This window comes from Oncorhynchus mykiss, chromosome 18, assembly GCF_057628025.1.
Source record: "Oncorhynchus mykiss isolate SJ-2025 chromosome 18, ASM5762802v1, whole genome shotgun sequence".
In the NCBI taxonomy this organism is placed as follows: domain Eukaryota; kingdom Metazoa; phylum Chordata; class Actinopteri; order Salmoniformes; family Salmonidae; genus Oncorhynchus; species Oncorhynchus mykiss.
In genome coordinates this window covers 12,832,912-12,860,428 of record NC_143039.1, presented here as the reverse complement: position 1 = coordinate 12,860,428, position 27,517 = coordinate 12,832,912, and the positions used below count along the sequence as shown (strand labels likewise).

The window sequence follows — 27,517 nt, the reverse complement described above, 5'->3', positions numbered from 1 at the left end:
ATGAAACAAACTGTTTTAAATGATATGGTGTCTATAAATGAACCAAATTTGATCCCATTCACATTCTCACAAACAAATGGCCCACACTGTGTATATACAATTGTTGACATCCGATGGTCATTCTTATGGTGGGTTGCAAAATGCAGGATCCTTCCAAGTTGAACCCACCAGAGGGGGACTGTCATGACGGTCCTGTGAGGATCAGGTTACAGTGGATCCCGGTTCTACAGAGAGATCTCTCCCTCCCAAAGAGGGGGAGAAGTATAGAGGTATTGATGGGGGGGTTTATGACCTCACGCCCATCGTAAATTATAAGGCAACAGCCCAACTCCATTCTGTTCTCTAATGTGAGAGACTGGAATGTCTGTGTGCCTTAGGAAGAGTTTACAGCTCAAAACTACACAACATCAAATAAATGGACATTGGGACATGTATATTTGATCAACCAAATGGTGGAAACAATGATGGATGGATATGAAAATGAATGTCTATTTTATGATGTTCTTAAAAGTTAGTTGAGGATGTTATAACGAAAACATTAACTTGAAGAGTTTTCATACTGTATATGTGATGTTTACATACTTTGTGTCGAGAATATGCAGATGAAAGAGGATGTTATGGTGATAAGACTGATTTTAGTTCTCCTAATACCTTGCCTTGTAACTAGCTACGCCCCAGGGAACCCAGAGTGTGTCATAAAGATGGAAACGCCCCTTTCTACTCTAGGGTATAAAACATGAGTTAAGAATTTACATATCAGACTAAATTGAACACGCACTGCAGCCGAGGTCTACTGCTAGTCGTGACCCCGAAACGCAACACAAGGTTGAAGACAAAGTAAATCTCTGAACAATCAAGTTTATGGTGGAGTAGCTATTCTAAGTACTGTATCTAGGAAGTTGAATTTGAGCTGTTCTTTTCAAGTCACCAGTTGTCTACATGGCCCTCTTACCCACGCCGGGAGCGTCGACACGGCTGATTAGCCTCCTCAGAAGCCCACTCTCACAGAACGAGTACAAGGAAACATTGTGACATAGTTTGGAAAATCAGAGACTTACACCTGAAGACGAATGAACAAGGCGTTGGCCAAACTTTTCCCACTAAGCGGAACTCGACCCACAAAGAGATACCCAACAGAGACCTTCAACACATAAATACATGCATTACACTTTTTACCCACAAGAGTGGCAGTTCAGGGCAAGGTGTTAGGGTTGAAACTAAGCATAGTTTACAAATGTATCCAAGTGTTGAATTTCTCTCTTTCTCTCTGTGTGTGAAGCTCCATCTTGCATTGGTCCACTAGGGACCTGTTGCCATTTTATGAAGTTTTAATCAATAACCTAGACTGTTTGTGTATATTTATCTTATGTTATCATTTAACTGGTTAGTAAATAAATAATAATCTAAATTTGTGTGGTACGGAATAATTAGTGCAGATTTACTAATTATGCGACATTCAGAATGAGACTGAGGAAATTAATTAATTGATGACTGCTATGAAATCTATGTAATCTTTGAGTTAATTTGCGAAACGGTTCCTCATTAAACAAGCTTTTCCCATGGTGCTCCAGGTTACTGAGTTAATTGTTACAGAATGAATTTAATCACGTAATAATAAAAAGCTAATTATGTCATCACATTAACAATAACGTTGCGACATATTGCTGCCCCCGTGCGAGAAATCTAAACTAGGCCTCACTGTTGAATTTAGTACATAGGAATTGTGTAGCAAGTTACTCATACACCAATCATGATTATTGTTGAGAGTGGCGTGTGTGTAGTTTTTCGTTTTCACCCAGATACTAGTTTAATGAGATTGACTCGTGTTGTATATCTGACACACATCAGTGTGTAGGGGATTTTCTGAATGCTATGAGCTGGGGTATATGTACCAGCCGATGCAGGCATTCTGAGAAAAATACTAGTTGGGCCCAACTGTTATTTCTGTCTATCGCGTTCAGAAGCGAGTAGACTTGGTCATAATTAATTTCTCGAGCATGGACACAGGGCCGTTTTAAAATTTGAGTAGATATTGGCTTGACCAAGTTAGTAATTATCTCTGTCTCGTGTTTTCATTGGTGTGAGTCAACCAACCGTGTGTTTGTGTTTTCCTCACGTTCCGGTTAATCGCAAAAAATATTGCTGAAAGGTTGAACGTGAGACGTCACTTAGTGAACCCGTTCTCTTGTTGGAGCGGAGTCTGACTTTCCAGCACAAGTGAAGCTAAGCATTGCACCAAATGCTAAGCTAACAAGGGGGAGCAGCCGTTTTTGTTTCCCCCTTTGTTCAAAGTGAAATCCCGTGCCGTGCGGGAATCCCATGTGATTTCAGTGGCCTCTGGTGGTGAAGAATCGCCAGTAATTGTTTTTAAATATCTCCGGTTCCACTGCATGATATGATTTTAAACTTTCTACATTTTCAGGTTAATTTAAAGTTTAATTTTCAAATAGCCTAGACAGGTATGATTCATCATTAACATTATTTAAATTGAACAATTACATTTGCGAGCTCATTAGAGCCAACTCCCACATTACTGATCTGGTATTGTTGGAAGTCCCACCTTTGCTAGAATCCAGTGGGATTTCAGCTTTCAGGGATAAGTGGTGGTGATGAATAGCAAGTAATTACATTTTTTAAAAACATTTTTATAATTTCTTGTGACAGCAACCATATGCTCAAATCAAATTTTATTGGGTCACATACACATGGTTATCAGATGTTTATGCGAGTGTAGCGAAATGCTTGTGCTTCTAGTTCCGACAGTGCAGTAATATCTAACAAGTAATCTAACAATTCCACAACTACCTAATACAGACAAATCTAAAGGGATGGAATAAGAATATGTACATATAAATATATGGACGAGTGGCATGGGCAAGATGCAATAGATGGTATAAGATACATTATAAACATATGAGATGAGTATTGTAAGATATGTAAACATTATTAAAGTGGCATTATTTAATGTGACTAGTGATCCATTTATTAAAGTGGCCAATGATTTAAGTCTATATGTAGGCAGCAGCCTCTCTGTGTTAGTGATGGTTTTTCAGTCTCTCAGTCCCAGTTTTGATGCACACAGGCAGTGGCTCGGGTGGTTGTTGTCCTTGATCTTTTTGGTCTTCCTGTGACATCGGGTGTTGTAGGTGTCCTGGAAGGCAGGTAGTTTGCCCCTGGTGATGTGTTGTGCAGACCGCACCACCCGCTAGAGAGCCTTGCGGTTGAGGGCGGTGCAGTTGCCGTACCAGGCAGTGATAGAGCCCAACAGGATGCTCTCAATTGTGCATCTCTAAAAGTTTGTCAGGGTTTTAGGTGACGAGCCAAATGTCTTCAGCCTCCTGAGGTTGAAGAGGCGCTGTTGCCGAGGAACTTAAACTTTCCACCTTCTCCACTACTGTCCTGTCGATGTGGATAGGGGGGTGCTCCCTCTGCTGTTTCCTGAAGTCCACAATCTCCTTTGTTTTGTTGACGTTGAGTGAGAGTTTGTTGCTCACGTTTGTTACAACGGGGTACGCTGTACTGTATCCAACCAATCTCAACTGATTGGATATCATTGTCTCGTTGACGATAAAAGCCGACCAAGACAAACTAATGGAAACTGTACTATAGAGGCACAAAATATGTTAGTGGAAAAACAAAAAGAACTGGAGGTACCTATTCAAGAACGCTCAAGTGTAATGTATAAGGAGTAAGGAGTAAAACAAGGCTGTCCGTTGTCTACATATCTACAGTGCCTTGCGAAAGTATTCGGCCCCCTTGAACTTTGCAACCTTTTGCCACATTTCAGGCTTCAAACATAAATATATAAAACTGTATTTTTTTGTGAAGAATCAACAACAAGTGGGACACAATCACGAAGTGGAAAGACATTTATTGGATATTTCAAACTTTTTTAACAAATCAAAAACTGAAAAATTGGGCGTGCAAAATTATTCAGCCCCCTTAAGTTAATACTTTGTAGCGCCACCTTTTGCTGCGATTACAGCTGTAAGTCGCTTGGGGTATGTCTCTATCAGTTTTGCACATCGAGAGACTGACATTTTTTCCCATTCCTCCTTGCAAAACAGCTCGAGCTCAGTGAGGTTGGATGGAGAGCATTTGTGAACAGCAGTTTTCAGTTCTTTCCACAGATTCTCGATTGGATTCAGGTCTGGACTTTGACTTGGCCATTCTAACACCTGGATATGTTTATTTTTGAACCATTCCATTGTAGATTTTGCTTTATGTTTTGGATCATTGTCTTGTTGGAAGACAAATCTCCGTCCCAGTCTCAGGTCTTTTGCAGACTCCATCAGGTTTTCTTCCAGAATGGTCCTGTATTTGGCTCCATCCATCTTCCCATCAATTTTAACCATCTTCCCTGTCCCTGCTGAAGAAAAGCAGGCCCAAACCATGATGCTGCCACCACCATGTTTGACAGTGGGGATGGTGTGTTCACGGTGATGAGCTGTGTTGCTTTTACGCCAAACATAACGTTTTGCATTGTTGCCAAAAAGTTCAATCTGACCAGAGCACCTTCTTCCACATGTTTGGTGTGTCTCCCAGGTGGCTTGTGGCAAACTTTAAACGACACTTTTTATGGAAATCTTTAAGAAATGGCTTTCTTCTTGCCACTCTTCCATAAAGGCTAGATTTGTGCAATATACGACTGATTGTTGTCCTATGGACAGAGTCTCCCACCTCAGCTGTAGATCTCTGCAGTTCATCCAGAGTGATCATGGGCCTCTTGGCTGCATCTCTGATCAGTCTTCTCCTTGTATGAGCTGAAAGTTTAGAGGGACGGCCAGGTCTTGGTAGATTTGCAGTGGTCTGATACTCCTTCCATTTCAATATTATCGCTTGCACAGTGCTCCTTGGGATGTTTAAAGCTTGGGAAATCTTTTTGCATCTAAATCCAGCTTTAAACTTCTTCACAACAGTATCTCGGACCTGCCTGGTGTGTTCCTTGTTCTTCATGATGCTCTCTGCGCTTTTAACGGACCTCTGAGACTATCTCAGTGCAGGTGCATTTATACGGAGACTTGATTACACACAGGTGGATTGTATTTATCATCATTAGTCTTTTAGGTCAACATTGGATCATTCAGAGATCCTCACTGAACTTCTGGAGAGAGTTTGCTGCACTGAAAGTAAAGTGGCTGAATAATTTTGCACGCCCAATTTTTCAGTTTTTGATTTGTTAAAAAAGTTTGAAATATCCAATAAATGTCGTTCCACTTCATGATTGTGTCCCACTTGTTGTTGATTCTTCACAGAAAAATACAGTTTTATATCTTTATGTTTGAAGCCTGAAATGTGGCAAAAGGTCGCAAAGTTCAAGGGGGCCGAATACTTTCGCAAGGCACTGTATTTATCATGGCCATTGAAATGCTAGCTATTAAAATTACATCCAACAAGAACATCAAGGTGTTAGAAATCCAGGGGATAAAAACAAAAGTGTCAATATGATGACTCTAGTTTTTTCTTAAGTCTACAATCTGGATCCCTGCACAGTCTCATTGAAGATCTTGATCACTTTTCTAGCGCCTCTGGATTAAAACCTAATTATGACAAGTGTACCATATTACGTATTGGATCGTTAAAAAATAGTGTTGACACTACCTTGTAGTTTACCAATGAAATGGGTGGATGGTGAAGTAGACATACTTGTTAATCACATCTCAAAATATACATTAATTTACCACAATTAATTTCAATAGAAAGTTAGTAAAAATAGATACGATTCTGCAACCATGGCAAGGTAAATACTTGTATATTTATGGAAAAAATACATGGATTAACTCTTTGGTCCTATCACAGTTTACTTACTTACTTACTAATAACATTGCCTACTCCAGATGATTTGTTTTTAAAATCATATGAGCAAAATATATGTCATTTTATTTGGAATGTTAGCCAGACAAAATTAAACGTGCCTATTTATATAATGAATATGAGTTTGGTGGGCTACAATTATTAAATATTAAAGCTTTAAATCTCTCACTAAAAGCTTCACTCATACTTTAGTTATACTTAAACCCAAATTCGTTTTCCAGTCGATTTAGAAAAACTCATCCTTTGTTCAAAAATGGCTTTTTTGCCTTCATACAGATTACAACTTCTCATTTAAAGTATTGCCCTTTCTTAAACAAGCCATACAAAGCTGGCTACAATTTCAGTTTTTGTCCTCCAGAAAATATTACAACAAATGTAATGGTTAAACTCAAATATATTGATTAATAAAAAAACATTCTTTATGGATTTAAAAAAAAAATGGTATTATATTTATTAATGATATTATGATAATCATAATTCAATTACCAATAGACTGGGTCATAACTTATGGAGGTTTAATTTATGAATAACATTTATATCTAGAACCTGGTTTTACCATGAATAAAATATTTCCCAATGTTCTCCTCCTCTTCATCATCTTTAATTTTGAATTCTGACATTACACACCCATGAAGAACTTCCGACTGCACTAATGTAGTTATGAAAGTTCAATCAGTAAGGCTGGTCTGAATGGATCGTCACTTCATTCATCTAGTAAACTCTATGGTGCAGACATGGTTTAAAATAGTCTCAGACTTGTCCTCGTGTAGATGTAAAGTCAGGATGATTTCATCTAGATCCAAGCAGTGGGCAACCATGAGGGCCTTCAGAGAAGGCTAAGGCTGGATAAAAATGTATATATTTTTTAAATAAAATGTTGTTTTTAATTTGTATTTCATCGTTACAATTTGTTTAATTTGTATTTCGTCTTAACAATAATTGTAATAATTTTCTGATTTCATCTCTTCAGTTTGTGTTGGAAAGATAAGGGTTATTAAGAGAAAAGCATATCCAATCAGGATTTTCTTTGGTGGTCTCTGGGTAGAAAAATCTAGCTAGCTCAAGCCAGCCATTGGCTAGAGTCATGGGTAACAGCATATATAGAGTGTGTCTGAAAGTGGGCCTGTTGACAGAAGTGGGAGGATCAACAGAAGTGAGTGTATGGAAAGTGAATCAGCTAATTGAGAAGATTTGTTGCCACTCAAGGCCGTTTTGTGTGGCTGATATGATTGTTGAACAACCAGTTGATTGTTTGACGACTGTGGCATTTTATCTAAGCAAATCCCTAACCTTTTTCCTAACCTGCTAGGTTAGTTCTCTTAACCTGCTATGTAAACATTACGCTGACCAGCATGCACCTGGGTATGGCTGGTCTGACCAATAATGGAGTGCTGATGTTAAACTTCCACCTTTCCAGACACAAGTCTCTCACCGTTGACGCTTGTTATAGACCCCCTTCAGCCCCCAGCTGTGCCCTGGACACCATATGTGAATTGATTGCCCCTCATCTATCTTCAGAGTTCGTACTGTTAGGTGACCTAAACTGGGACATGCTTAACACCCCCGCCATCCTACAATCAAAGATAGATGCCCTCAATCTCACACAAATTATCAAGGAACCTACCAGGTGCAACCCTAAATCCAAAACCATGGGCACCCTCTTAGGTATCATCCTGACCAATTTGCCTGGATCTCAGCGATCATTTCCTCATTGCCTGCGTGCGTAATGGGTCCGCTGTCAAACGACCACCTCTCATCACTGTCAAACGCTCCCTAAAACACTTCAGCGAGCAGGCCTTTCTAATCGACCTGGCCGGGGTATCCTGGGAGGATATTGACCTCATCCCGTCAGTAGAGGATGCCTGGTTGCTCTTTGAATGTGCTTTCCTCTCCATCTTAAATAAGCATGCGCCATTCAAAAAATGTAGAACTAAGAACAGATATAGCCCTTGGTTCACCCCAGACTTTATTGCCCTTGACCAGCACATAAACATCCTGTGGTGTTCTGCATTAGCATTGAATAGCCACCGTGATATGCAACTTTTCAGGGAAGTCAGGAACCAATATACAGGAGTCAGATTAGGCTACAGGTAAAACAAATGTTTAAAAAAACACTGGCTGTTGTTGACAAGCATATTCAGTTAATATTCATATTATTCATATTTAATTCAGTGATTGAAATGATGAGCCCATCCCTCAGTAGCCTATTCCAGCAGGCTATTGGGAAACAAGCACTTCTTATTGAGGATTTACCTCGCTTTCATGTTGAATAAATTAGTCTGGAAATTTGAAATAAGCAAGCTGCTAAATCGTTCAGTTTACATCTTGCCTACATCTCGTCTAGGCTGCTGTAGACTATCTGAAATGATACGTAGGTCTATCAGGCTACCTGCCTTTATCCAAGCAAACTATGGCAAAATGTAATTAGAAACATAAACCCAGATTTTAGTCTGTTGCCTATGTCTATTGAAATGACAAGTCAGTCTCGCAAATGGGTCATTTATAACGGCTGTAGTCTTACAATCTGGCACATAATAACTGCATAATTTCTATAAATTTGCCTAATATTCATTTTTTTTATGTTCATCCAAATGTTTCTTGCTCAGAGATTTCGAAATCCTCTGCCAGCTTTCATCACTCAAACTCTCCTGTCGGATTTATCTATAGTTATGCACATGCGCAAAGGCTATTTATTTACAAAAATAAACCTGATTCAAGCCCTGAATGCTGATTGGCTGAAAGCCGTAATATATCAGACCATACACCAGGGGTATGACAAAAAAATCATTTTTACTGTTCTAATTACGTTGGTAACCCGTTTATAATAGCAATAAGACACCCTTGGGGTTTGTGGTATATGGCCAGGCACTCCGCGTTGCGCTTAGAACAGCCCTTAGCTGTGGTATGTTGCCCATATACCATACCCCCTTGTGCCTCGTTGCTTAATCAAGTCGACATTCATTGATAGAAAATGATCTGGTGAGTTTAATAAAGGTGTTATGTAAAGGTCTTATAACATGTGTTATATCTGGAGTTTCCTCGGACAATGAGGTTCATCTTCTTAAGCAGAAGATTCCAGGAGTGTTTGGATGACTAAACCGTGTGTAGATGGAAAGGAGGAAAGTCAATCGGTTTTACTGACGTTGGAAGAAGAGTACCAACCTACTAATCTTTTTGGTATTTATTAGGATCCCCCATTAGCCGCTGCAAAAGCATCCGAGTTGTTCACTTCTTTCATTAACTTCTCAAACCTCGGCTTGGTCTGATGTCAAGCGTTCTCGCAAGTCTCGCGTTGTTGCGTCTCTTGGTTAGGAACTCTATGGCTGAAGTGGGGGAACCGGAAGTTCCGGCCAGGGCCGCATCTTTCTTCATAACAAAGAAAGTGGCAGAATTGCGCAGTAGAGACGATTACTTTTGTCTCCTTTTCAAATTGATTGATACAGGTATGCACGTTTAAATATAACGTTTAAACTTTGTAATATCGAAAGAACAGGTCATAAAAAAACGTTAAGGTTTTATTTTTGTGTCAAACTGGGTGAGTGAAGAACGGGATAAAAATAATGTACAATTCACATAACGTTAGCTAGTTAGAGACTTTGGGCTTGCATGAGTGGATGTACATAATTTCGTCAAAGTAATTTCATAAATAATCCATTTATTTGAGATGTCGGAGTTTGTTTTACATGTCGTTATTGGTTTTGTGTCAAATGAGCTGGAAAAATGGCGAGCTGGGAAAATGGTGGTGCCCACTCTGTCTGCGTCAAAGAGAGACAATTTAACGGTTGCACTACTGTTTAGAAGCTGAATGTGATGATGATCGGTTTTCTACATATGTAGTACTATTCAGACACATTCAGTTTCCACCTTGATTCCACCTTGATCTATAATTGTTACTGGTGTGAACGGGAATTAAATAATGCATTGAAGAGAAGATTATTCGGGAGAATCAAATGTGTCACATGCCGAATACAACAAGCGTTGAACTTAGGGAGGATCAATGCAAATAGTTCAGGTAGCCTTTTGATGAATTGTTCAGCAGTGTTATGGCTTAGGGGTTAAAGCTGTTAAGGAGCCTTTTTGACCTAGACTTGGCGCTCCTTTACCGCATGCCATGAAAATGGTACATAGAGCTGCCTTAAACAAACTGCAACCATGTACTAAATTGTTTTTGTCATTTATGTGAATTTGGGAAATCTACTATAGATTAAGTGCACTTACGTTGTGTAGCCTAATTATAGTGTGTACTCGTCAAATGTGAATTAGTGTTTTGCTGTCAATGCTTAGCTACCAGACCTGTTGAAATTAGTTGAACAAGAAAAAATATAATATTTTTTGAGAATAAAGAATGTACCTGAACTGCCAATACAATAATTTTTGTGTCCGTGTCTCTTTATTACTACAGGCCGACTCAGATTAAGTCTGAGGCCTGTAACATCAACAGTGAGGACAAGCCCAGGCTGCCTCTCTCCTTCCACACTGAGTCCAAACCTAAAACCTACAGTCACTGGGTCCTGATTGTGACAGTGGAGCCCAGTTTGCTCTGCAGGATCCAGAGATGGCATCAGTGAAGTTGGAAGACTGCAGTCAAGCACTGGAGCTGAATGTCAACATTAAAGATGAAGAAGAGAAGATTGGGAAATCTGTTTCTCATGGTAAAAGCAGTTTCTATCTAACTAAGTTTGTTATTCATTCCAACTTCCCACTGTGCATGAGAAGTTGCAGTAGAACTGTTTCATGATGAACTGTTTCAATGAGAAGGTAGATGTCTGTCCTGTGTAGCTCAGTTGGTAGATCATGGTCCTCTCATCGCAAGGGTTGTGGGTTCGATTCCCATGGGGAACAGTATGAAAAAAGTATTGTAAATGTGTAATATGTTAGGAGATAAAGAACATTGTTTTCTTCATTACATATTTCACATTATTACGTAGTTTATGGTAGTCCCCAGTCATCTGGTGTTTGTTACAAGAACACAACTAGAAGAGACCGGAGTCTTGTGAGTCACTCACTGTCGTGCAGCATGCGCCAGGTGATCTAATTACAGTATGGAATTCACAACTAAATGTTTGCCAGCTAGATATCTTAAACCTCTTAAGTTCAGTCTACAATGTGCTAAATGAAGAAATAAGACCGATCCTGCTTGTGTTGCCTGTTTGTTTAATAGCCTACTGATTCCGTGAGCACAAAGCCTCACGCAACATGTCGGAAAAACCATTTTTAAAATTCAGCTGTTTTTAAAAAAAATATCTTTGCAATGCTGTAATGAAGGCTTAACCAAACGATTCAACAGACTTGGTTAGGCTTATCATTTATTTAGTGTTGTTTACGTTGTTCCAAATAGTCAGAACTTTTTTCTTGCACTCTAACAGCGCCTGTTTGGAACACCCAATATGCACTCAGTGTTTGCTCCTTACCTTCTTTTTCTTGATCTCCAGTGTTTTCCACAACTAGTCACATTTATTCCACACATCTGACTTCCCCTTTACCTACTGAGCAATCAGTAACCATTCTCCCATTTTCAAGTTCGTCACGTCCTCTGCGTTCATTTTGCTGTTACGGTGTTCTGAGTTTGTTATAACCAATTTATTGATGTGATTACGATATAGGTTAGGCCCTATTGGTCAGGTGCATGCGATGTATACATGTGTCACAAAGAGAGGAGGAAAAGTTGAGGGAATAGAGAATGTTTTTCCATAACATATGAGGTATTTCAGCAACAGAACTTTTCGGTCAGAATTGACTGTAATAATGCTTCAGTACAGGACAGGACAGCGTGATGAACACTGTTGATGTTCTGTGGTGGTCGCTGCAGCAGGGAAGAGAGAGAGACAACGGGTGCTAGTCTTTTTTGTTGTAAGTCTGAGCACAATCATATCAATTGCGGTCGAACTCCCTCTAGTCATTTGTGTGTCTTAGTTTAAGAGCAGTTTGATTAAATCATTATCAGACAAGCTCAGTGCATGTGGTTGATTTGATTAAAACACGTGTCTATATATGGAGAAATAGATAGTACATTTTTTTTCGACCAATCGATTGGTGGAAAGAACAGACTACTCTTGGTGCCCTAATGGACAGTGCAAGTTGTTTTTTTAAATGTATTTTTATTTAACCTTTTATTTAACCAGGTAGGCTAGTTGAGAACACCTTTATTTAACCAGGTAGGCTAGTTGAGAACACCTTTATTTAACCAGGTAGGCTAGTTGAGAACACCTTTATTTAACCAGGTAGGCTAGTTGAGAACACCTTTATTTAACCAGGTAGGCTAGTGGAGAACACCTTTATTTAACCAGGTAGGCTAGTTGAGAACACCTTTATTTAACCAGGTAAGCTAGTTGAGAACAAGTTCTCATTTACAACTGCGACCTGGACAAGATAAAGCACAGCAGTGCGACACAAACAACAACACAGAGTTACAAATGGAATAAACACGAGTACAGAAAAAAAAGAAAGTCTATACAGTGTGCAAATGGCGTGAGGAGGTAAGACAATAAATAGGCCATAGTAGCGAAGTAATTACAATTTAGCAGATTAACACTGGAGCGATAGATGACCAGATGATGATGTGCAAGTAGAAATAATGGTGTGCAAAAGAGCAGAAAAGTAAATAAAAACAATATGGGGATGAGGTAGGTAGATTGGGTGGGTTATTTACAGATGGCTATGTACAGCTGCATCGATCGGTTAGCTGCTCAGATAGCTGATGTTTAAAGTTAGTGAGGGAAATATAAGTCTCCAGCTTCAGCGATTTGTGCAATTCTTTCCAGTCATTGAAAGTATTCCACAGAGAGGCTGGCCCATGTTGACTCAAAAGATGGATGTCCTTTGGGTGGTGGAATGTTCTTGAGACACAAGGGAAAATGTTCAGCATGAAAAACCCGGCAGCATTACAGTTCTAGACACAAACCGGTGCACCAGGCACCTACGATCATACCCTGTTCAAAGGCACTTCAATCTGTTTTCTTGCCCATTCACCCTCTAAATGGCAGACATTCGATCCAAATGATCTTAAGCCTTAAACATCTATCTTTAACCTGTCTCCTTCGCTTCATGTATACCAATTTTTTAAAAGTGGTTTTAACAAGTGACATCAATAAGGGATCATAGCTGTCACCGGGTCAGTCTGTCATGGAAAGAGCACGTGCTCATAATATTTTGTACCACTGACTTTTTTTTCTTCTGATGTTCACACAGGTCACGTTGAGACGTCCTCTACATCCAGAGAGGAGAAGCAGGAAGATCACAGAGCGAAGAGGTTTCACCACTGCCCACATTGTGAGGAGATTTTCCCATATATATCAAAGCTAAAAATACACCTAAAAACACACACAGGAGAGAATCTATATTCCTGTACTGACTGTGGGAAAAGATTCACAACATCACATTCTCTGACAGTTCATCAGAGAGTGCACACAGGTGAGAAGCCTTACTCCTGCTCTGCCTGTGGGGGGAGATTCTCTCGAAGGAGCCACTTAAAGAGACACCAACATATACACACAGGAGAGAAGCCTTACTCTTGCTCTGACTGTGGAAAATGCTTCGCAACATCATCTGACCTAACAGTTCACCAGAGAACACACACAGGAGAGAAGCCTTTTTCCTGCTCTGACTGTGGGGGGAGATTCTCTCAACTGAGCAGTTTAAAAAAACACCAACATATACACACAGGAGAGAAGCCTTACTTCTGCTCTGATTGTGGGAAGAGTTTCTCCCTATTGGATACCTTAAAAGCACATGCACGTATACATACAGGAGAAAAGCCTTACTCTTGCTCTGACTGTGGGAAGAGGTTCTCTCAACGGAGCAACTTAAAAATACACCAACGTTTACATACAGGAGAAAAGCCTTATTCCTGCTCGGACTGTGAAAAGAGTTTCTCCCAATTGGATAAGTTAAATAGTCACCAGCGAATACATACAGGGGAGAAGCCTTACTTCTGCTCTGACTGTGGGACTTGTTTCAGCCAAATTGATACGTTAAAATGTCACCAGCGAATACATACAGGAGAGAAGCCTTACTCTTGCTCTGACTGTGGGCAGAGTTTCTCTCAACACAGCAGCTTAAAGAAACACCAACGTATACACACAGGAGAGAAGCCTTACTCCTGCTCTGAATGTGGGTCGAGTTTCTCTCTACAGGACAGCTTGAAATCACACCAACGTATACACACAGGAGAGAAGCCTTACTTCTGCTCTGACTGTGGAAAGAATTTCTCTCGACACAGCAGCTTAAAGAAACACCAGCGTATACACACAGGAGAGAAGCCTTACATCTGCTTTGAATGTGGGAAGAGTTTTACAACATCAAGTGCTCTGACAGTTCATCAGAGAGTGCACACAGGAGAGAAGCCATACTCCTGCGCTGACTGTGGGGGAAGTTACTCTCGACTGGGAAACTTAGAGACACACCATCGTACACATACGGGAGAGAAGCCTTACTCTTGTTCTGACTGTGGTAAATGCTTCACAACATCAAGTGCTCTGACTGTTCATCAGAAAACACACACAGGAGAGAAGCACACCAACGGATACACACAAGCCAAGAGTTTTGCAGATTGAAATCTTATGTTTTCGGTGGATTGACAATGGACCCGTTTTAAAGTATCCTTTTTTTGGTAACAGTTCTCTCAAACCAGCTATGGTTAAAGTCACTCCATCACTTAATTATCATTAAAGAAGTGGTAAGTGAATTGGATCAAATGAAGAAAGCGTAGAACACTGTATTGTAATCCTGTTGTTTCTCACTGGGAGAGAACTGTGCAGAGGAAAAAGGAGCATTACAGAATGTTAGCCTCTTTACTGATCAGTGTGCATCTTGTCAGTTTTGGTGTTTTGTTAGCGTCTACTGCAAAGATATTGAGATGACCTTGGATTGGCCCTTAGTGTTGAATATCCTCTTAGGTTTCTCTTGTTGAAACAATGGAGTCTGATGGTTGACTGGATAGTACTGCTTCCTTCTGTAGTTTTCTGTGGGAATGAGCAATTACACACAGCATGTATGAGATAGAGATGGTGTGATGATCAGTTTTCAGCATATATATATATATATATATATATGAAGAAGTGTCAATAGAAAAACTATTAAAAATAAATTGAATGCAGCTACTTCGCTGTTATTCTAGCTACACGGTTTCACGTGACTGTTAGCCGTAGTTGGCTAGCAAGCAAGGCATAACAAACGACTTGGTCGCGTCCATAGATACAGAATAAAAATACTTTGACTGGATCAAGTCTCTGGCAACCTATCCAATAGAATGAACGGACATCTTTTCTCAGACAGTCAAAATCATGAATCGGCGTGGATATGGATATATACAAAGAAATGTTGCTTTCTTCATTTGTTAGAAAAACGGGTAAAACGGCATGAAATGCAGCTAGTTTGCTGTGTTACAGCGTCAGTTTGAAATGATTGCGTTTGCTGTGTAGATGGCTAGCTTCTCTGAACAGTGTCCTGACCCGAGAGCACATTTTCTATGCCATGCGAAATCCAAAACAGCTTATGCAGATGCAGCTACTTTGCTGTTATTCTAGCTGCACTGTTTGACCTGTTTTTTAAAAATGTAATTGGTAACCCATTGTATAAAAGCAAATGTACACTAGAGATTGTGGACAACGGTACTCTTACCTATGGCCGCAGCACAGCCGTGCTAAAAAATTGTTTTCGTATAGTCTGTGATGTGCCATCTGTAAATACGAATACATTTGCTTAAATTACGAGCCTAGTTGGTACTTCTGCATAAGTACTTCTGCATAAGTGTTACTCTCCACTTTTCTGGAGGACCGAGTTTTGAAATCAGTGGAATTAGAGTATGTTAGCTAAGGAGATGGAGAAAACCCACGTTTCTGGATTACATCTTCAAACTAAGGGCAAACATGGTATCTGTGACAGGGAGACGCATCCATCCATGATGTATACGGGTAAGGTAATGTAGCTAGCTAGACTTTCAGATATTACACGTTTCTAATTTTGACAGTGGTTTCATTTCAAGTTAAAGTGTACTGTTGGCTATCTAGCTAACGTTAGCTAGTTGGCTCGCTAACTTACATTATGTGTATGATCTTATTATTCGTATCTCAGAGCCATTTGCTTTGCTAGTTATAGCCTAATGTTAGTTAGCTAACATGAACCTGGTTGGTTAGCTACCTGCAAATTCATGCAGGGTAGTAACGTCATGAGTTGGGATTATGGTTAATTGTTTACCTAGCTAGTTACACATCTTATTAAAAGACTCCAGTATGTAAGTAACCATTTCCGTTGCATTTGTAAATTCAGTCTGAGTATGCCAGAGCGCAGAATAACTGATGAATTTATGAACGCTCAACACCAGTTGAATATGGCCAGAGTTGGTAAACGTCTGCAAAAAAGCGTAAATAAATTGTTGCCAGGAGCACAGTTAGTCACCAACGCTCTGGATAACATGACAACAGCCTAACCAGCTAGGGCGAGTAAAATGGTCAGTTGGGTGTCCTCTCATTTGTGTCTGGATGTAGCTAGCAAGCAAGCCAATTTTAGCCAGTTAGCTGTGGGGATAAAGCTTAAGAGGGTGTGAACGATGCTGAACGGGCAAAGAAGAGCTCTCCAGTAGGTGCCAAAATATTCAAAGGCCATTTTCTCAGAAGTGAGGTTACAAGTATCAAGTTAATGGCCGAGCTGGTCGCCCGGCCAAACTGAGATATTGGGGGAGAAGGACCTTTGTCAGGGAGGTGACCAAGAACCCAATGGTCACTCTGACAAAGCTCCAGAGTTCCTCTGTGGAGATGGGAGAACCTTCCAGAAGGACAACCATCTCTACAGCACTTTGCCAATCAGCACATGACTTCCTGCTTGGAGTTTGCCAAAAGGCACCTAAAGGACTCTCAGACCATGACAAACAAGATTCTCTTGTCTGAAGAAACCAAGATTGAACTCTTTGGCCTGAATGCCAAGCTTCACGTCTGGAGGAAACCTGGCACCAGCCCTACGGTGAAGCGTGGTGGAAGCAGCATCATGCTGTGAGGATGTTTTTCAACTGCAGAGACTGGGAGACCAGTCAGGATCGAGGGAAAGATGAACAGAGAAAAGATCCTTGATGAAAACCTGCTTCAGAGCGCTCAGGACCTCCGTCTGGGGCGAAGGATCACCTTCCAACAGGACAACACAGGAATGGCTTCAGAACAAGTCTCAATGTCCTTGAGTGGCCCAGCCAGAGCCCGGACTTGAACCCAATCGAACATCTCTGGAGAGACCTGAAATTAGCTGTGCTGCGACGCTCCCCATCCAACCTGACAGAGCTTGAGAGGATCTGTAGATAAGAATGGGAGAAACTCACCAAATACAGGTGTGCCAAGCTTGTAGTGTCATAACCAGGAAGACTCGAGGCTGTAATCACTGCCGAAGGTGCTTCAACAGAGTAAAGGGTCTTAATGTATTGAAGTATTATTTTTTTTGCAAACATTTCTAAAGACCTGTTTTTGCTTTGTCATTATGGGGTATTGTGTGTAGATTACGTAACGCAACAAAATGTGGGAAAAAGTCTAGGTATCTGAATACTTTCCGTGCGTGTGTGTGTGTGTGAGTGAGTGATGTGGTAGCCTACCTTGTTCAGTTAATAAAGTCAACGCAGTATTAAGATTATTAATAATGGGTTATGCATAATAAGCTAATAGCCTCTGTCTCTTGTGCAATACTCACCTGTGCTCTGCTGGCCTTTCCTTAAACCCTCCTTAGCTCTTGGACTCACATTTCTTCCTCTAATAGATTATTGGTAGAGAGAAGCAAGCTTTTTTTTGTTGCTGAATATTAATTACAGCAGCCAATAGAACTCACGGGTAGTTTGAAAGAGCCAACGCTCAATGGTGGTAGAATATATAGCAGTTATTGATTCACACCCATAACCATTCAATCTTCGTGAAGAGAAAGCCGTCTGCATCTTATTGTAGTCATATATTATCTTATTGTAGTCCTATATTATTGTACTCCTATATTATCTTATTGTAGTCGTATATTATCTTATTGTAGTCCTATATTATCTTATTGTAGTCGTATATTATCTTATTGTAGTCGTATATTATCTTATTGTAGTCCTATATTATCTTATTGTAGTCGTATATTATCTTATTGTAGTCCTATATTATCTTATTGTAGTCGTATATTATCTTATTGTAGTCCTATATTATCTTATTGTAGTCGTATATTATCTTATTGTAGTCCTATATTATCTTATTGTAGTCGTATATTATCTTATTGTAGTCCTATATTATCTTATTGTAGTCCTATATTATCTTATTGTAGTCCTATATTATCTTATTGTAGTCCTATATTATCTTATTGTAGTCCTATATTATCTTATTGTAGTCGTATATTATTCAAGCATGTCATTACAATAATAAAGATGAGGACAACAGGACTGTTGTCAGGAAGGAAGGAATGAAGCAACCATAGAAAAGGGAGTTAATAACATTAGGGGAAATATTATGAATCCAGATGCATCCTCCTACTAATTATACAAATGTAAAATAGGCTCTATTGTATTTCAAAATGATTATCACATTTGCTAGCTTATAATTGTAACTTTGTAGGCCGCATGTCCTGCACCAGATTTGCATGTTCTCTCCACAGTTCATGGAATGAAAGAGGTGAGTAATTCCAGTCCAGATAATACAATATAATACAGTCCACACTCAAAGATTAGCCTACTGGAGCTAGTTTCATGTATTTACCCAAAAGAGCATCGCTGCATCGATGGGCTTTTATGTTTTTCTGTGTGCAATGTGCGGTAGCCTATATATTATAGGCTATGTATTGTACCAACGACACTAACCACAGTCCTATCTCACACACCTCACGCTGCTTTGCACTCAGTCAGGGCCATAACAATACCAGGAAGAGGAACAGACTTGGGTCATCTTATCAATTGAGACTGATTATCTCAGAGGGGGTGAGTGGTGACTCGGCCTAGTTGGAAGGTGTAATAATGTACTTCTATTTGCATCTGAAGCGTCCAGCGGGTTGAATAAATCTGGTTTGTGCTTTTACTAGTTGTCCGTCTGTTTCTACTCTTGTTCGTTCAGAACTTAACAATCATTTCATTGAGACTTCACTTGGTACACTTGATATTGCTCATCCAGCAGAGAATCAGGGATGAGAGGCATCACGATATAATGAGCAACTAATTCTCAAACCCTGAGTAATAGGACATGTCATTGATTCCAAATGACATGACCCTCCCCTGAAATAAATGTACAAATTACTAAACCCACTTTTCTCCAAGTAACAATTGTCAATTTCGATCTCTCCCTAAGAGACTTTTGTTTTAATGATATACATACTTTGAAACGCTTTATTAAATTGTCTTTTAAAACTAGATGGATTATTTTTGCCATTGATGAATAATGTATCTGGATAACTGCATTGAACTTGCATTGATTGCAACCTGCATTAATCCACTAATGACATTCATATTCTACATTCATTTGTGCTGCTCAGTCAATGGGTTATCTATACAGAAAATGTTTTAGTTTAATTCATAGCATGCTAAACCATTTAAATGTATATCTACCCAATACATGTCACTACACCTCTACATGCCAATTAGCTAGCCTCCTTTCATATTTAAATAAAAGTGAAATAAAACAACAAAAATATTATTTTAAAGTGTTTTCTATGGTGCAAAAGTCCAGAGACTATATTACTACCACAATTGAAGTATGACCCACTTACTATTGGAGAATGCAACCAGAGAGGAAGCTCTCTGGAGAATGCAACCAGAGAGGAAGCTCTCTGGAGAATGCAACCAGAGAGGAAGCTCTCTGGAGAATGCAACCAGAGAGGAAGCTCTCTGGAGAATGCAACCAGAGAGGAAGCTCTCTGGACAATGCAACCAGAGAGGAAGCTCTCTGGACAATGCAACCAGAGAGGAAGCTTACCCTTTCCATGCCTCATTGTTCAGAGTGGAAGAGCTGTGAGCTCACCTGTGATGGCTGTTGGGGAATAATCAGAATTGGTTGGTAACATAGGTAAGATGTTTTATATTCATCATATGTTTGTAAGTTACTTCTCATCAGAATGTTATTTTTGTATAATACTGTGGCGGGGTTGCAGTATCTGTTCTCTGTCAAGACTAAGTTGTTTGGGCCGGAGAGAGGGGAGAGGTCAAGCGTGTATCTCTTGGCTCCACAATGTCTGTGTGCCAGTCAGTGTCTCTCTGTGCTCTTGTCAAGATAGGATGGATTTGATATATGCCTGTTGATATGGAGGATTGGTTTATGGTTCTGAGTTTGAGAAAGGAGACAAAGCTGAACGATGAATTATGCCGATGCTGTCTTATCCTGTGTGTGTCTTTGCTATAAAGGATCTCAGTTGAAATGTGGAAGGGACTCTCAGAGAATTCATGGATAGACACTGAATTGATCTGAGTCACAGGGTTGTGATAGAGCTCATATAATTAAAGATGGACTTTGATAACTAACTCTGACTTGTTTGTGGTTTGCTCTCATGATTTGGTAAATAGAGGAAATTTCCACGACATGGCCCACATCTATCACCTTTCCTATTGTGTTCGTAAGCACCACAGCATTTTAGGAAGCCATTGTTCAAAATGTGTTCATACGTAATATTACAATGAGAGGGGTGTGGCCTGCACAGAGGAGGACCAGGAGGTTGAGCTCAGACTTATTTTTGGACTAGCATCCTATCCAGAGGTTCCAGATTACCATTGAGTACAAACCCAGTCTGCCTCTCTCCTTCCACACTGAGTACAGACCTACAGTCACTGGGTCCTGATTGTGACAGTGGAGCCCAGTTTGCACTGCAGGATCCAGAGATGGCAACAGTGAAGCTGGAAGAATGCAGTCAAAAACTGGAGCTGAATGTCAACATTGAAGCCGAAGAGGAGAATATTGGGAAATCTGTTTCCCATGGTAAAACCAGGTTCTAGCTATAAATTATATTCATAAATTAAACCTCCATAAATTATGACCTAGTCTATTGCTGTGTTGAATTCTGACATTACACATCCATGAAGAACTTCCGACTGCACTAATGTAGTTATGAAAGTTCAATCAGTAAGGCTGGTCTGAATGGATCGTCACTTCATTCATCTAGTAAACTCTATGGTGCAGTTCCGCGGACACAGATTGAGCCTAATCCTTGAATAAATTTCACTTTTAAACTGTAATAACTGAAATGGCTTATCTCAGACACGGTTTAAAATGGTCTCAGACTTGTCCTAGTCTAGAGTTTAAAAGTCTGATTTCCAGAAGGATGATTAGTTCATCTAAATTCAGCAAAAAAAAGAAACATCCCTTTTTCAGGACCCGGACTTTCCAAGATAATTCCTAAAAATCCAAATAATTTCCCAGATCTTCATTGTAAAGGGTTTAAACACTGTTTCCCATTAAACACTGTTTCACATTTTGTTGGTGAAACCATTAGTGGGATCATTTATCATATAACCTAAATTAAAGTTATTCTCATTAAATAATGGGTGTGATGGACTTCCGTTAACAATTAATAATTGGCCATTGTAGGGCGGAATTTAAATTACATAGGGGGCCTGTGGCTCCTTAGATCTGGGCCCGTCACCGGGTTCATATACGACACGGGCCCTGGTGCAACCACACCGGCTGAAGCTACGTCACTGGGTGGTATACAGAAGATTTGGTAAAATACCAAGTCCATATTATGGCAAGAACAGCTCAAATAAACCATTTGTAACAGAATTTTAGTTAGTCCAACATAATGCTAGAGCTTTGCTTTCAGCACCTTGGAGTGAATCCTTACCACCGCTGCACCTGGCTATCAGCCACAGGAGCCTCGTCTGGCAGCTAATTCACCCTCATTTACTGCCTTTTTAAAAAACATAGCTGATATGGCTGACTTGCTTAAACAAATGTGGTTTCTACTGACTCCTTGTGGATTTGTGTAAGTCGATAAGAACCGCCTAGTTAAATTAAGGTTAAATAACAAAATATGTACATGCTAAAATCGCCACTGTAAAGCACACAGGGTGTTCACTCCTTAGGCCCACCTTCCTCTCTGAATCAGACTTCAGCTTCATATCTGGGGTGGAACATCAACTTCTGAATGTACCATGCTGAGATTCATAATGACATCTCAGATTGAACTCTTTGCAAACAGCGACAGTCTCGTTACAAAGAAGACACACTGGTTTGAAATTGGAGAAGTACGATGAATATGGGTGATCAAATCCAATTTTATGTCACATGTGCCGAATACAACAGATGTAGGTAGACCTTACAGTGAAATACTTACAAGCCCTTAACCAACAATGCAGTTAAGATTATTTATTATTTTTTTAAAGTAACAAATGATTAAAGAGTAGCAGTAAAATAACAATAGCGAGGGCATATGCAGGGGGTACAGAGTCAATGTGCGGGGGCACCAGTTAGTCAAGGTAATTGAGGTAATATGTATATGTAGGTGGAGGTGTTAAAGTGACTATGTATAGATAATAACAGAGAGGAGCAGCAGCATGAAAGGGGGGGGGGGCAATGCTAATATTCTGGGTAGCCATTTGATTAGCTGTTCAGGAGTCTTATGGCTTGGCGGTAGAAGCTGTTTAGAAGCCTCTTGGACCTAGACTTGGCGCTCCGGTACTGCTTGCCATGCGGTAGCAGAGAGAACAGTCTACAGTGGGGCAAAAAAAGTATAGTCAGTCACCAATTGTGCAAGTTCTCCCACTTAAAAAGATGAGAGAGGCCTGTAATTTTCATCATAGGTACACTTCAACTATGACAGACAAAATGAGAAGAAAAAAAATCCAGAAAATCACATTGTAGGATTTTTAATTTATTTATTTACAAATTATGGTGGAAAATAACTATTTGGTCAATAACAAAAGTTTATCTCAATACTTTGTTATATACCCTTTATTGGCAATGACAGAGGTCAAACGTTTTCTGTAACTCTTCACAAGGTTTTCACACACTGTTGCTGGTATTTTGGCCCATTCCTCCATGCAGATGTCCTCTAGAGCAGTGATGTTTTGGGGCTGTTGCTGGGCAACACGGACTTTCAACTCCCTCCAAAGATTTTCTATGGGGTTGAGATCTGGAGACTGGCTGGGCCACTCCAGGACCTTGAAATGCTTCTTACGAAGCCACTCCTTCGTTGCCTGGGCGGTGTGTTTGGGATCATTGTCATGCTGAAAGACCCAGCCACGTTTCATCTTCAATGCCCTTGCTGATGGAAGGAGGTTTTCACTCAAAATCTCACGATACATGGCCCCATTCATTCTTTCCTTTACACGGATCAGTCGTCCTGGTCCCTTTGCAGAAAAACAGCCCCAAAGCATGATGTTTCCACCCCCATGCTTCACAGTAGGTATGGTGTTCTTTGGATGCAACTCAGCATTCTTTGTCCTCCAAACACGACGAGTTGAGTTTTTACCAAAAAGTTATATTTTGGTTTCATCTGACCACATGACATCCTCCCAATCTTCTTCTGGATCATCCAAATGCTCTCTAGCAAACTTCAGGCGGGCCTGGACATGTACTGGCAGGTACTTCCATTTCCTAATAATTGCTCACACAGTTGATTTCTTCAAACCAAGCTGCTTACCTATTGCAGATTCAGTCTTCCCAGCCTGGTGAAAGTCTACAATTTTGTTTCTGGTGTCCTTTGACAGCTCTTTGGTCTTGGCCATAGTGGAGTTTGGAGTGTGACTGTTTGAGGTTGTGGACAGGTGTCTTTTATTCTGATAAGTTCAAACAGGTGCCATTAATACAGGTAACGAGTGGAGGACAGAGGAGACGCTTAAAGAAGGAGTTACAGGTCTGTGAGAGCCAGAAATCTTGCTTGTTTGTCGGTGACCAAATACTTATTTTCCACCATCATTTGCAAATAAATAAATAAATAATCCTACAAATGTGATTTTCTGGATTTTTTTTTCTCATTTTGTCTGTCATAGTTGAAGTGTACCTATGCTGAAAATTACAGGCCTCTCTCATCTTTTTAAGTGGGAGAACTTGCACAATTGGTGGCTGACTAACTACTTTTTTGCCCCACTGTATGCTATATTGCATGGAAACTGTAGGCTACTAACAATAGCAGTTACATAGTCTAGCCTACAATAGGCCTGTCCGTCGGGCCAGGGTATACAAAGTGGTAATGTTGTGTATTGTATATACAGTTTTTCACTTCAAAAAGTTTATTTCATTTAATTATAAACAAAAGAAAAGCAGCTGCATAACTTCATGTACAAACATTTTTCATCGCTTTGTCATTTAGCAGATGTTCTTATCCAGAGCAACTTACAGGACAAATGAGGGTCAATTGCCTTGCTCAAGGGCACAATTACATATTTTTCACCTAGTCGGCTCGGGATTCAAACCAGCGACCTTTCAGTAACTGGCCCAACACTCTTAACCGCTGGCTACCTGCCAACAGAACAATTAACTTCAACACAGTTATTCAAATACATTCATCATCAATGACTAAAATAATGAATCTAGTATTAAAATACAATTTAATAAACACAAGTAGTCGATTCATAGCCTGTTTATCATTAAACAAAGTTGTTTAGTAATGTAAAATAATCTACCCAAACTAATGCTAAAAACTGATCATCACACCATCTTTTCTGATATACACAGAGTACAAAACATCAGGAACACCTTCCTAATATTGAGTTGCACCCCCCTTGGTCCTCAGAACAGCCTCAATTTGTCAGGCATGGACTGTCCAAGGTGTTGAAAACGTTCAACAGGGATGGTGGCCCATGTTGACTCCAATGCTTCCTACAATCGTGTCAAGTTGGCTGGGAGTGGATCTCTACTCTGAATAGCTCCTTCCATCTCCTCCCACAGTAAGTTGAATTCTCTGTAATGTTCTTGTAGTTATTATAGGAATTATAGGACTATTTCTCTCTATACCATTTGTATTTCATTAACCTTTGACTATTGGATGTTCCTCTAGGCACTTTAGTATTGCCAGTGTAACAGCATAGCTTCCGTCCCTCTCCTCGCTCCTCCCTGGGCTCGAACCAGGAACACAACGACAACAGCCACCCTCAAAGCAGCGTTTGCCATGCAGAGCAAGGGGAACAACCACTCCAAGTCTCATAGCGAGTGACGTTTGAAATGCTATTAGCGCGCACCCCGCTAACTAGCTAGCCATTTCACTTCGGTCACACCAGCCTCATCTCGGGAGTTGATAGGCTTGAAGTCATAAACAGCGCAATGCTTGATGCACAACGAAGAGCTGCTGGCAAAACACACGAAAGTGCTGTTTGAATGAATGCTTACGAGCCTGCTGCTGCCTTCCACCGCGCAGTCAGACTGCTCTATCAAATCATAGACTTAGTTCTAACATAATAACACACAGAAATACGAGCCTTAGGTCATTAATATGGTCGAATCCGGAAACTATCATCTCGAAAACAAGAGGTTTATTCTTTCAGTGAAATACGGAACCTTTCCGTATTTTATCTAAGGGGTGAGATCCATTAGTCTAAATATTCCTGTTACATTATGTTTTGTCATAATTACGTAAAATTCTGGCAAATTAGGCGGCCCAAACTGTTGCATATACACTGACTCTGCGTGCAATGAACGCGAGAGAAGTGACACAATTTCACCTGGTTAATATTGCCTGCTAACCTGGATTTCTTTTAGCTAAATATGCAAGTTTAAAAATATATACTTCTGTGTATTGATTTTAAGAAAGGCATTGATGTTCATGGTTAGGTACACATTGGAGCAACGATACGCACCGCATCGATTATATGCAACGCAGGACAAGCTAGATAAACTAGTAATATCAACCATGTGTAGTTGATTGATTATGATTGTTTTTTATAAGAGAAGTGTAATGCTAGCTAGCAACTTACCTTGGCTTACTTCGTTTGCATAACAGGCAGCCTCCTCGTGGAGTGCAATGAGAGGCAGGTGGTTAGAGCATTGGACTAGTTAACTGTAAGGTTGCAAGATTGAATCTCCCTTGCTGACAAGGTGAAAATCTGTCATTCTGCCCCTGAATGAGGCAGTTAACCCACCATTCCTAGGCCGTCATTGAAAATAAGAATGGGTTCTTAACTGACTTGCCTAGTTAAATAAATATATTTTTTAAAAAAACGCCAAATTGGTGTCCAAAACCAGTAGAACCAGTTCCTACATTTGAACATAAAAATGGATTTTATTAGACGAAACTACGCTACATTTTATCTGTGGGACCCTCAGGATGACAAATCAGAGCAATATGACTGAATGAAAATACCTTATTTACCTTCAGAGGTGAATGTATCAAATCATTTGCGCGATAAGTTTGTTGTTGTGCACTCTTCAAACAATAGCATGGTCTTTTTTCACTGTATTAGCTACTGTTAATTGGACACTGCAGATAGATAAACAATAATTTAAGCTTTCTGCACATATAAGATATGTCTATGTCCCGGAAAGATGGCTGTTGTATACAACGTCAATCTAGTCAGACTAGCACACCTTAGCTACAACCGTCCCAGTTTAGGGACACCCATCCCGTAGGGGTAATTTAAGGAATTGGAAATTATGCATACTTTTACTTTTGATAATTAAGTATATTTACAACCAAATACTTTTCCTCAAGTAGTATTTTACTTGGTGACTATCACTTGAGTTACTCTTGCCACATCAAGAGCAAAAGTAAGGTTCCCTCTTGACCTTTCAGCTCAGTTGTTATTTTAAAACATTTTCTACAGTCAGGTCAGTGGTAAGGCTTCTCTCCTCTATGTAAACGTTCATGTGTTTTTAAGAGACCTATTCGAGAGAAACTCTTCCCGCAGTCAGAGCAGGAGTAAGGCTTCTCTCCTGTGTGTGTTCTCTGATGAACTTTTAGTTCAGTTGATGTTATGAAGCATTTTACACAGCCAGAGCAGGAGTACGGCTTCACTCCTGTATGTGTATGTTTATGTCTTTTCAAGTGGGCCAGTTGAGAGAAAATATTTCCACAGTCAAAGCAGGAGTAAGGCTTCACTCCTGTATGTAAACGTTCATGTGTTTTTAAGAGACCTATTCGAGAGAAACTCTTCCCGCAGTCAGAGCAGGAGTAAGGCTTCTCTCCTGTGTGTGTTCTCTGATGAACTTTTAGTTCAGTTGATGTTATGAAGCATTTTACACAGCCAGAGCAGGAGTACGGCTTCACTCCTGTATGTGTATGTTTATGTCTTTTCAAGTGGGCCAGTTGAGAGAAAATATTTCCACAGTCAAAGCAGGAGTAAGGCTTCACTCCTGTATGTATACGTTCATGTGTTTTTAAGAGACCTATTCGAGAGAAACTCTTCCCGCAGTCAGAGCAGGAGTAAGGCTTCTCTCCTGTGTGTGTTCTCTGATGAACTTTTAGTTCAGTTGATGTTATGAAGCATTTTACACAGCCAGAGCAGGAGTACGGCTTCACTCCTGTATGTGTATGTTTATGTCTTTTCAAGTGGGCCAGTTGAGAGAAAATATTTCCACAGTCAAAGCAGGAGTAAGGCTTCACTCCTGTATGTATACGTTCATGTATTTTTAAGAAAGCCATTTGAGAGAAAGTCTTCCCGCAGTCAGAGCAGGAATAAGGCTTCACTCCTGTATGTATACGTTCATGTATTTTTAAGAAAGCCATTTGAGAGAAAGTCTTCCCGCAGTCAGAGCAGGAATAAGGCTTCACTCCTGTATGTGTATGTTTATGTCTTTTCAAGTGGCCCAGTTGAGAGAACATCTTTCCACAGTCAGAGCAGGAGTAAGGCTTCTCTCCT

At 40.0% G+C, this 27,517-nt stretch overlaps 2 protein-coding genes across 2 annotated transcripts in view; one reads left to right on the top strand and one right to left on the bottom strand.

The window, feature by feature from the left end:
* LOC118948156 (uncharacterized) overlaps positions 1-27,517 on the bottom strand; it is a 166,423-nt gene that overhangs the window by 106,328 nt on the left and 32,578 nt on the right. The window lies entirely within an intron of this gene.
* Positions 9,144-18,821, top strand: LOC110495595 (uncharacterized). Its single transcript, XM_036951104.2, has 3 exons — positions 9,144-9,257; positions 10,217-10,466; positions 13,003-18,821. The coding sequence occupies exons 2-3, from the start codon at positions 10,370-10,372 to the stop codon at positions 14,364-14,366; spliced, it is 1,461 nt and encodes a 486-aa protein (XP_036806999.2). The 5' UTR covers positions 9,144-9,257; positions 10,217-10,369; the 3' UTR covers positions 14,367-18,821.

Coding starts and splice junctions, on each gene's coding strand:
- LOC110495595 (XM_036951104.2), top strand. CDS start 10,370: ATGGCATCAGTGAAGTTGGAAGACTGCAGTCAAGCACTGGAGCTGAAT. Junction 10,467..13,002: donor TGGGAAATCTGTTTCTCATG/GTAAAAGCAGTT, acceptor ATGTTCACACAG/GTCACGTTGAGACGTCCTCT.